Source organism: Siniperca chuatsi, linkage group LG13, assembly GCF_020085105.1.
Source record: "Siniperca chuatsi isolate FFG_IHB_CAS linkage group LG13, ASM2008510v1, whole genome shotgun sequence".
In the NCBI taxonomy this organism is placed as follows: Eukaryota; Metazoa; Chordata; class Actinopteri; order Centrarchiformes; family Sinipercidae; genus Siniperca; species Siniperca chuatsi.
Genome location: NC_058054.1, coordinates 121183 through 132500, shown reverse-complemented (window position 1 = coordinate 132500; position 11318 = coordinate 121183). Strand labels below are relative to the sequence as shown.

The 11318-nt window shown below is 44.2% G+C and overlaps 1 protein-coding gene across 2 annotated transcripts in view; it reads left to right on the top strand.

Annotated features, from left to right (window-relative positions):
* Nucleotides 1-10003, top strand: part of LOC122887317 (cadherin-7-like) — a 20477-nt gene extending 10474 nt beyond the window's left edge. Inside the window, exons 1-9 of one of the 2 annotated variants that reach the window (XM_044220416.1) lie at nt 1129-2434; nt 3995-4162; nt 4397-4584; nt 5333-5586; nt 5660-5796; nt 6468-6589; nt 7619-7736; nt 8258-8512; nt 8739-10003. In XM_044220416.1, the coding sequence (XP_044076351.1) occupies nt 2383-2434; nt 3995-4162; nt 4397-4584; nt 5333-5586; nt 5660-5796; nt 6468-6589; nt 7619-7736; nt 8258-8512; nt 8739-9244 (1800 nt within the window). In that variant the 5' untranslated portion in view covers nt 1129-2382 and the 3' untranslated portion in view covers nt 9245-10003. Of the gene's footprint in view, nt 1-1128; nt 2435-3994; nt 4163-4396; nt 4585-5332; nt 5587-5659; nt 5797-6467; nt 6590-7618; nt 7737-8257; nt 8513-8738 lie in introns of those variants that run through there. The other variant, XM_044220415.1, reaches the window with a different exon arrangement.
* The last annotated feature ends 1315 nt before the right edge of the window (nt 10004-11318 follow it).

The following is an 11318-nucleotide window of genomic DNA, read 5'->3' as shown; positions in this document are numbered from 1 at the left end:
GTTTGATATTTGAGATTGTGGTGACAGAAATGCATCTGAAGCAGCTGATGATGAGGACGATATTTGTGTGCCAATGGATCCTTCAGATCATTAAGCAAAATCATTTGATCAGATTTTGATTTACTGATAAATAAATAATCAATAAACAGTGACTGTGACTGCAGCCATAGGAGCTTTAAACAAGTAACTCTTCAGTTACCAGGAATCCAGTCTGTGGCGTGTAGAGTGGAAACAGATGTTAACAATAGGTGAAATAAAAACATATAAAATGAAGAAATGTGCTATTACAATATATACAGATAAGTAAGATAAGATAAAAATAAAACATTGTAGGCTTGCAGTTAAAAAAATAGAAATACAAATAAGTGAAAACTACATAAACACTGCAACATTATTTTTATGAATGTGCGTGTGTCCTCAGGTTGTGGCATGTTGATATATATCGGGCAGCAGGATCGGTCCCGTCTCCTCTAAGTTTTCTGAACCCTTGACTAACTCTCTAACTCCCTGTGTTGAGGTTCATTCCTCCAACCTGCCTCCAAGTTACTCACCGGCTCTCCGGAAAGATCTCACCACGGATCCTCCGCTACTCTGCCTCAGCCTGCCGTCCTTGCTCCGCCTGCCTGCTCTCACCAGTCTCTCGCCAGCCCGCTGTCTTCGCCCAGTCCACCTGCTCACGGCGATTACTTCTACACACCTGGTTACTCCTTTTACAATAAACCAAAACTAACAACTTCAACTCTCTCTGCATCAGTCATGCTTTTGGGTGCAGCCGACTTTAATCTGGACCCAACAGCAGTTCAGCAAGCGATCTCCAGCCAAGGACAGCTGATGGAACAACACAAGCAAACGATCGGGATACTCTTGGAACACAGCAAAGCCGTGTTAAATCAGGTATCGCAATTAATTACTCAAGTCGCCATTCCAACTGCCCAACGCTCTCCATCTGATTCCACAGTTCAAGCCAGCCGGCCAGCCTCTCCTCTCTGGTTCTCCATCAAGCCCTGCAGGTGCACTTCCTATCAGGGAATCTTATGCCACGGACCCGGGTCCCTTCACCGGAGAATTGGGGAAATGCCCATGCAGCTCGGCTGAGCTCATCTTTCCCTGGACGATGTTCTGATCTTCTCCCGCAATCAGGCTGACCTCCATATCCGTCAAGTTCTCCAGAGGTTGCTTGAAAACAAGCTTTTTGTCAAGGCTGAGAAGTGTGAGTTCCACACCAGCCCCGTGACTTTGCTGGGCGACAGACCCAGAGAAAATAAGAGCTGTGGCTGAGTGGCCCAAGCCAATCACCTGTAAGCAACTTCAACAGTTTGTGGGTTTCACCAACTTTTACCGCCGATTCATCTGCAACTACACCAGGGTTGCAGCACTCCTAACCAAACTCACCTCTCGTTGGCTCTGTACATCTGGATCCCGGAAGCAGACCTTGCATTCACCAGGCTCAAGGACCTTTTTTCTTCATCACCCATCCTCACTCAACCTGACTCCTCCCGGCAGTTCATTGGTGAAGTGGATGCATCGGACACTGGAGTGGGGGCGGTGCTCTCTCAGCGTTCCAGCACAGACCAAAAACTCCATCCCTGTGCTTTCTTGTCCCGTCGACTTACTCCAGCTGAACGCAATTACGATGTGGGTAACACAGAGCTGTTCTCGGTCAAGCTGGCACTTGAGAAATGGAGACACTGGTTAGATGGGTCAGAGTTGCCATTAACCGCACACTGGACCTACTGAAGAGGCGCTTCTGGTGGCCCACCATGGAGGCTGACACCTGCGCTTTTGTGGCTGCCTGCACGATCTGCACCCGGGGAAAGTCTTCTCATCATCCTCCTGCTGGGCTGCTATGTCCTCAGCCTGGTCCCAGCCACCCGTGGTCCCACATAGCCCTGGACTTTGTGACCGGCCTACCTCTGTCCCAAGGTAACAGTCATTCTAACTGTAGTTGACCATTTTTCTAAGGCTGCACTTTGTGGCTCTTCCCAAGCTTCCCACAGCCCGTGAGACACCCAACGTCATGTTCGACCAGGTTTTCCGCCTGCATGGCATACCCCTCAACATCAAGTTTGGAAAGCCTTCTGTCAAGCTCTGGGCGCCACAGTAAGCCTCTCATCAGGCTTTCACCCCCAAACCAATGGCCAAACGGAGAGGGCTAACCAAGACCTAGAGGCCACTAGCTGCGCTGTGGCGCCACCAATCCCAAATCCTGGAGTTCCCATGTGACCTGGGTGGAATACTTGCACAACGCGCTAACTAGTGCAGCCACAGGTTTGTCACCTTTTGAAGCCTCTTTAGGTTATCTACCCCCTCTGTTTCCAGCACAGGAGAGTGCCCTCAGTTCAACATCAACTGCGCCCTGTCAGAAGATCTGGCGGGAGACCGATGCTGCCCTACTCCGTTCCGCTGCCCTGCCACCGCCATGAATACGTGCCAGGTCAGAAAGTTTGGTTCCAATCATCCAAAAATTTTACCCTCAAGGTAGACTCCAGGAAACTGGCTCCCCGGTTCATTGGCCCATATGTTGTGGGAAAGAAATCATTAACCCCTCATCGGTCAAATTAAAACGTCCTCGTACCATGAGAATCCACCCCCACATGTCTCACAAATCAGACCAGTGTCTTCCAGCCCTTTGTGCCGCTGTCGGGCTCCCCTAAAAAAAGTAAAGTAGTAGTAGTTTTCGAGACAATCTAGGAGTATGCCGTTATCAATGGTATCAAATGTATCTTAGATTCTCTTTTGCTTCCATGACTTTCTTTTTATACAGAAGAACTGTTGCAATTGTTGTGTATATGACAATAAAGAACTTGAACTTCAATCTTGAATCATAATACCTAAAAACTGTCAGAGAAACAACAGTCTGGACTCTACCTGAACACAGACAGTCTGGATTCAAAAGTTCTGGGGATTCTAGGGTCTTTAACAAAATAATGAAATGAGTATTTTTAATGAAACAAAAAGATAAAATGTGTTTTCTGTTTGTAGCCTCACAAACAAACTGTCAGTCTGAATGATTTGATACATTTGATCTGAACATTTAAACGTGTGAACTCAACTGAACTCTGCTGTGATGTGTTGATCCCTTCCTCTTATATAAACCTGTTTTCTGTTTACCCCCTCCACCCCCTCTCTATCGGCAGCAGACATTAACCTGTAAATGATCCTGAAACATGTTTATGGTTCACAGAGAGGGGGTGAATTAACTCTCCCTCCTCTGCAGAGCGACAGATTAAAAGATTGAGTGTGTGTGAGGATTATTTGATTATAAACAGCTTCAGCCTCCTCTGCTCTAAATCATCCATTTATTTAACCTCAGTATCATCGGCTCTGAAAAGGTCACATGATGTTTTCCTGCTCACTTCCCGTTGAGTCAGACTGAAAAACATCACAGAGCTCAACCTTCAGTTTGATGTATTTAAGGACTGGTGTATAAAATCACTGTATTTCTGTTAAAGAGGTGAATTTATGAACCAGGACTCTGTGTTGCAGCAGCTCATCTAAGCAAAGTCCTTCCTGTGTTCTCAGTAACGACTAATTAGTTTCAAACTAGTGATTTATTTAATCAGGTGGCACCGTTAAAACCTAAGAAATGTCTCAGCTAGTAAAGACTTTAGTAATTAGCAAACATCTGTAGCTCTGTCCCATCAAGAGCAATCAACTATGTAAACAAAATCACTGTAGCATCCCAAGCTAGCATAACGTACAGTATTAGAGACTAAAAGATAAATATTTAGCAAATGTAGATATTTACTTCTGTCTGCATACATGGAGAAATCGGTGTGTTTCAGAGTTAGTAGTATTCATAGTTTATAATGAGAGGCAAATATCTGATTATGCTAAGCTAACTGATGTTATTTACTCATGTTGTGTTATTTTGTGAAATGTAATTTAAAATCTTCCAGATTGACATAATTATTTAACAGCATTTATCAAGGTTCAGGTCAGATATGTCGACCGTGGTGTTACTGTGTTTACCTGAGTCTCACCTGTCCTGTAGGTGTGGTGCGGACGGCTCTACCTGACATGGACCGGGAGGTGCGGGAACGTTACCTGCTGGTCGTCCAGGCCAAAGACATGATTGGTCAGATGGGAGGTCTCTCGGGAACCACCTCCGTCACGGTAATGCTGACGGACATCAATGACAACCCGCCTCGCTTCCCCCGCAGTGAGTCTGACCTCTGACCTTTCAGATATCACATCACAGAAACACTGAGAGATGACAGATTAGAGCCGCAGGTTTCTCAGGAGCCTCCACAGTGAAGCTGGTTACCCACCAGGCAAAGATACAACTGACCTGGAGTCATTAGTTTCTGGTGAACAGCTCGAGTAAACAGCAAATAACATTATCATTGGTCTGTTTACCTGTACCTGTGTGTGTGTGTTACCTGTGTTTCTACAGAGAGCTACCAGTTCAGTGTTCCAGAGTCTGTACTGGTTTCAGCTGTGGTCGCTAAGATCAAAGCTCTGGATCTGGATGTTGGTCCAAACGCTGAGATGGACTACAGGATCCTGGATGGAGACGGACTAGGAACTTTCCGGATCATCACCGATCCAAACACACAGGAAGGACTGGTCACTCTACAGAAGGTACTGGTCACTCTATAGAAAGTACTGGTCACTTCCCAGTAAGGACTAGACACCCTATGGCAGGTAGTGGTCACTAATGAAGGTACTGGTTTCCTGGTTGAAGGTACTGGTTTCCTTGCAGAAGGTACTGGACACATTGTTACACAAGTTTCTGGTCACCAGTTTCTTACTGGAGATCACAGAAATGTTCACTTTTTTCCAGGGATGAATATTCTTGTTTTGGGTCGTTCTGATTTCTTCGTTCCTTCATCCAGAAGTTATACAGATTCAAAGGATTTTAACTACCAACCCTCTGATCCTGAGTCCACCTCTCTGCAGCTGTAAACTCTGCCTGTTTGATCATTGCATTAGTCTGCACTGTGCTCCAGTTCTCTGGATTATATTATTTTTTTCTGTGACTGTCCCAGAGGAGAGTCCTCTGCTGCTGAACAGCTGCTGACAAATATCAGCACAGTTTGTTTTCAATTCATGTCAGCGATGCAAAGACAAAATTATCTGTTATTCCCAATTCCAAAGCTAAATCCTCCTCTGTGCACGGTTTTATTAAGAATCTTGAGGACATATTTTTAGTAATATGTCATGTCCTTTTAAATCAAGAACTCGATGAGACAGTTTTATGTCCACATGATGAGATAAAGAAGTCATGATGTCGAGATAGTGAGCCTGAAAACAAAAACATACTCAAGCTTTATTTCCTAAGAAGAAGCAGAGAGGTCGTCACATCAGTTTCCCCCTCCCCTCCCTCCAGACTCTGGATTTTGAGACCAAGTCGAGCTACATGTTGCGCATTGAGGCGTCCAATCGTTACGTGGACACTCGTTTCCTGTCGACGGGTCCATTCAGTGACGTGGCGACGGTTCGTTTGCTGGTGGAGAACGTGGACGAGCCTCCGGTCTTCTCCTCCCCCGTCAGTCGGATGGTGATCTCTGAGGAAGCTGCAGTGGGAACTGATGTGGGATCAGTTTCTGCTCACGACCCCGACGCCACCAACAGCCCTGTGAGGTACGAACATCAATACTTTTATACAGAATCAACAGCAGTGCTGGTGTTTTAACGGTGTTAAATCTGTGTGCAGGTACTCTATAGACAGGAAGTCAGATGTGGAGCGTTACTTTAACATTGACAGCAGTTCAGGTGTGATCACAACAGCCAGGCGTCTGGACAGAGAGATCATCGCTCTGCACAACATCAGCGTCCTCGCCACAGACAGCTGTAAGTCTAAACTTCATCTCACTTTAACTTTAAAGAGGAACTTAACTTGAATCCACTTTATTGTTAAGTTATTTTCCTTTTTCCAGAGAAAATCCAATAATTCTGTCCTCTACACCCCAAAACATCTATGATGTACCCTGAGACACCCCCACAACCAAACTACAAGGTGTCACGTTAACCCCCCAACCACTTAGCACCTAACCTAAGTCCAGCCCCAACCACGGAGGGGAAGCTATGAGAAACACTGTTTGAAGGCGGAACAGACTTCCACATAAGACCGGTAGAGATGTCAAACGACAGTTACAAATGTAACTATGGTTCTGTGACTTGTTTTGAGTTGCTCTTTAAAGTCACTTTAATGTAAGTTTTACTTATTTAAATCTGATTACCTGGTTTGGGTTACCTGTTGCTTTATTTTCCAGTGCTGACACACACACACACACACACACCCACACGCACACACATGCTCTTTATGCTAAGCTAAGCTAACCAGCTGCTGGCTGTTGAGAGTGGTATAACTCTGAGAGGAAGAGAAGAAGAGGATTTCACTAAACGTTGAACTGTTCCTTTAACTTCCTGGTTGTTATTTTATTTTGCCAGCTTCCTGTCTGTTTCTGATGTAAACAGCTGAACAGACGTACCTGACAGGTGTGTCTCTGTGTTTGTGTCAGTGGATTGGTCCCAGGTGGGGAAAGCTGTGGTTCTGGTCTCTGTGACGGACGTTAACGATAACGCTCCGAGCTTTGCCATCGAGTACGAAACATTCGTCTGTGAGAACACACAACCTGGACAGGTAAACACACCTGGATACTGTTTGTTACACAGTGTTACACATACAGTATTAGCACAACAATCATCTAATTAGTTTTTACACAATAAAATATTTAATCTTACAGATAAAAAAGGGTTTTTAAGAAAATATAATGTGCATAAATATAAAATATACAACATACAATATTTCATTTGAGCTCATCGCTGTGTAAAAAGATTTTAAACACAAAGTAGCAAATTTGGCTCTTTCAAGTATATTTTTCAAAACACAGTGAACTAAAACTTCTTCCATCTCTAGTTTAGTAGTTTCTGAATAAATCTACAATAAAGCTGAACACATCCAGTTTTAACTGAAGTTCATTTTATTCTCTTTGTGAGAACAAATGTAAGAACGACGGAAACATTTGTGGAACAAAGAAGAGTGTTGTATTGTAGAAGTTGGGTGACGTTTTTGTTTTTAACAGTGATTCTTTTTATTGGTCTAGAAACTGTTATGCACTGTTTACCTGCCTGGTTTCACCTGAAACTGACCTTCTTTTGTTTCCATGATGGCCCAGTCAGTCAGTTTCAGGTGAAACTAGGCAGGTAAACAGCAGGTACTCAGGTAGACTCCTTCCTGAGGGCGGGGCTTAAGCAACACAGAGTAGCTTAAATTTCTGAGTTCTCAGACCATTTTCACAATTGAGAATGACTTCCGGATGGGAGCCGAAACGTCTTGATTCTGAAAACAGTGTCCAGACGACTACGACTGAAACCTTTTCTACGATGGACCAGTCCTGGACGAATGAGGGACCACACCGTCTTATTGTGAAATATTAATATTTTACTTTTGTAGCTACAATTCAGGCGTATAAGTTACTGTATGTCACATTAGCACCATTAAACAGTTGCAAACAAACACAAAGTAAATAATTTAAGACTAACAGACTTATTTATTAACAAATAAATCAGTATGTTATGACTGTGATCTGAAATTATGTGGTTTCCTCTCTTTGTTTCATTTTGCGTCAGCTGACCTTCTCGTTCATGTGTTTGACCTTTGACCTCTTAGATTATTGAGACCCTGAGCGCCGTGGATCGCGATGAACCAGAGAACGGACATCACTTCCTGTTCTCTCTGACCGCCGAGGCTTCTGGGAACCTCAACTTCACCCTGAGAGATAATAAAGGTACACGCCACCTTAAAAAACACAACTAATCATGAAGGTCTGCCTTAAATAATTAAACAGAGCCAGATGTTTGACCACATGTTGAACACAAGAGAGCGAAAATGAGGCAAAAGATGAACTTTACAGAAAACGGAAGCTTCTTCAAAGGTTTTTGTAACGCTGTTGGTTTACATAAAATGTTTTGATATCTTCATCCCTCTGGTATTCTCTAAACTGACTGTTAGCATAAGCAGTGACATCCACATGACTGAGCAGACAGACAAAAGAGCGCCACCTACAGTAAACTTCATCAATAAAAAAAATGCAATGTAACCATGTGAAAAGATGTAACCATAACAACACTGTGATTGACAGTTAAGTAAGTGCAGGGACAGCACAGGTGTGAACACTTCTCTGAGCATGATGAGAAAATTCTTCAAAAGTGAAGAAAGTCTGAAAACATCCTCTCAGCTCAGCCCTGCAGGTTCTTCTACCTGGTGTTTCCCTCAGGTGTTTCATCTTATCCGTCTGTCTGTCCTCAGACAATACTGCGTCCGTCCTGACTCGGCGTGGTGGTTTCCTGCAGCGGGATCAGCTGGTTCACTTTCTGCAAGTGGTGATTTCAGATGGCAGCAGTCCATCTCTCAGCAGCACCAACACACTGTCCATTACCGTCTGCGACTGCGACGTCGACGGAAGCCGCCGCTCCTGCAGCCGAGGAGCGTCCTTGCTGCTGGTGGTCAGCCTCAGCACCACTGCCACTGCCGCAGTCCTCACCTGCGCCCTCATACTGCTGGGTAAAACCTGAGACATCACGTCATCAGTTCAGAGGCCCTTTCACCTTAATCTGATAATAAACTCTGGAAACAGGAAGTAGAAACAGCAAAGTACCAGTAAATACACAGCATTGCATAGCAACCAGAATGTACACCCTAGCAACCACCTGCTATCAAGATAGCAACCAGGATGTAATTAACCTTCATAGCATTTTTAGATTGACTCCACCCCTTTCTGTCTCTTCAGGTGTCGTCATGGTAACAGTTGCTGTCAGACACAGAAGGAGGGAGCCTCTGATGATGGATGATGAGCGTGACATTCGTGAGAACATCGTTCGTTATGATGATGAAGGCGGAGGTGAGGAGGACACTGAGGCCTTCGACATGTTCGCTCTGAGACACCTAAACAAAACAAACCAAACCCGCCGAGACCCCAACATCAACGTGCCGGGACTCCTCACCAAAACACCGGAGTACAGGACGGATAAGAACAGGCTGTTCCAGGAGTTCATCAGGAACAGACTGCAGGAGGCAGACCTTGACCTGACGGCTCCCCCCTACGACTCTCTGCAGACCTATGCCTTCGAGGGCAACGGGTCCACCGCAGAGTCACTCAGCTCGTTGAACTCATTAGACTCGTTAAACTCATTAGAGTCTGAGCAGAACTACGACTTCCTGAGAGAGTGGGGGCCACGGTTCAGGAAGCTTGCAGACCTCTACGGACACCACGAGGGAGGGGGGGTCGCCTCATAGTCCTCAAAATGTAGCGACCACATAGGACACTACGACAGGTGTGTCAATAGTCAAGTCAAGTCAGTTTTATTTACAGCCCAATATCGCAAATCACAATTTGCCTCAAGGGGCTTCACAATCTGTACAGCATACAACACCCTCTGTCCTTAGACGCTCGATTCGAGAAAAACTCACCAAAAAGACTTTTAACAGGGAAAAAAATGGAAGAAACCTCAAGAAGAGCAACAGTGGAGGGATTCTTCTCCCAGGACAGACAGACGTGCAATAAATGTCAGGTCTACAGAATAGATTCACAGCAGAAAATCATAGTATATACAATTGTGATGTAGATTGTAAAACATAAGTGAAGAGGACGGATCCAGGTGTTGCCCACTAAGTAGGCTCTGAACCACACCACCTCATCTCCACCACAGAGACCAGGAACGATGGCAGGCCACACAAACACAGGACAACAGCCTTCACACAGAGAGGAGAAACTAACAAACTCACAGAGCGAGGGAGAGCCATGACAACATGCAAACTTTCTGGCATGAATCAGGATCTCTGCATCAGCCGAGGACAGAAAAGACCTAGTTTTTTAGCTAGTTTATGTTGCGTAAGAGGAAAAAGGCAATCTTGGTGATTTCTTTAAGGTGCTGATCAAAAGAGAGGGTAGGATCAGAATCAGAATCAGAATCAGAATCAGAAACACTTTATTGATCCCTGAAGGGAAACTCTTTGTTACAGCAGCTCGTCTTTACGTCAGTGCACACAGGAGAAAGTACTAGCAAACAATATGATACACTATAAACACTATAAAAACAGGTCAGAAAATAAATTAAGTATCAGTTGGGTATAAGTATAAGATAAAGTAAGTGTGAAGTTACCAAGTGGGTTTACCGGTTGATGATAATAATACAGTATAATAATACAATGTAATAAAATAAGTAATGAGTAATAAGCAGTGGGATCGAGTGATGAGTTAATGACCACCATCTCAGTTTTATTGGAATTTAGGAGCATGAAATTACGTGATATCCAGGATTTCACAGCAGATAAACGAGTGGAAATCAATTCCATAATTGCATATAATTTGGCCAAGCGGTGTAATATATAAAGATAAAAGCATGGGGCCAAGAACAGAGCCCTGAGGTACTCCATGTTTCCAGGTGTGAGTGGCTGAGACATACCTTTAATATCTTCAGTTCATCACTCATAGTTAATCCACTGAAAGCAGGTTTGTAAACAGAGAAACAATTCAATTACCTCATCTAAAAATATGAAATATGACGGTGGACAGATTGAAAAAAGGTTGAAAGACAGCAGAGATGATGTCAGCAGCTGGTCAACAGTCCAACACCATGAAGCCTCATTATGTCACACAGTAAACTCTGTACAAACTGTTTACAGATTTGTAAACATAAAAACAAACTCAAAATTAATTGTATGAATGAATTGTTGAATCCCAGCTGTTTATCTTTAAATGTAATCCTTCTATTTTATTGTATTATTTTACGTGTTGTTGTATTGCATTACTTCGTAGTTACTTTTTTCAGTAACAGTAGTGTAAGAGATTACATCACAGTACTGATCCCAGTGACGCTGTTTCTTAGACATTCGGAGGTCGACATGTTTGCAGGTGGTGTGTTGACAGTTTGTCAGTAGACGTCAGCAGGAGGTCAGGTGACGGGGATTCACATGTTGTGTATCATTAGCATGCTAAAGGTACAGGTACGCTACATTCAGGAGTCACTCCAAACAAACTCAGTAGCTGTTATGATTTCATTTTGTATCTCAATTCACTGATGAAGACCATGTGATACAGTTGAAAGCACAAGTGGAAGCTAGAACGTGTACTTGGGATTGTTTTGTCAAACTATATTTTCATGCTGATTTAAATGAATTCTGTTTATATTATACGCTGCATATTCCTACATTAATTAAATTCATTTGGGTGGTGGGACCAGCAGGGGGTCCAGCAGGGGGTCCAGCAGGGGGTCCACCAGGGGGACCAGCAGGGGGACCAGCAGGGGGTCCAGCAGGAGGTCCAGCAGTGGGACCAGCAGGGGGACCAGCAGGGGGTCCAGCAGGGTGT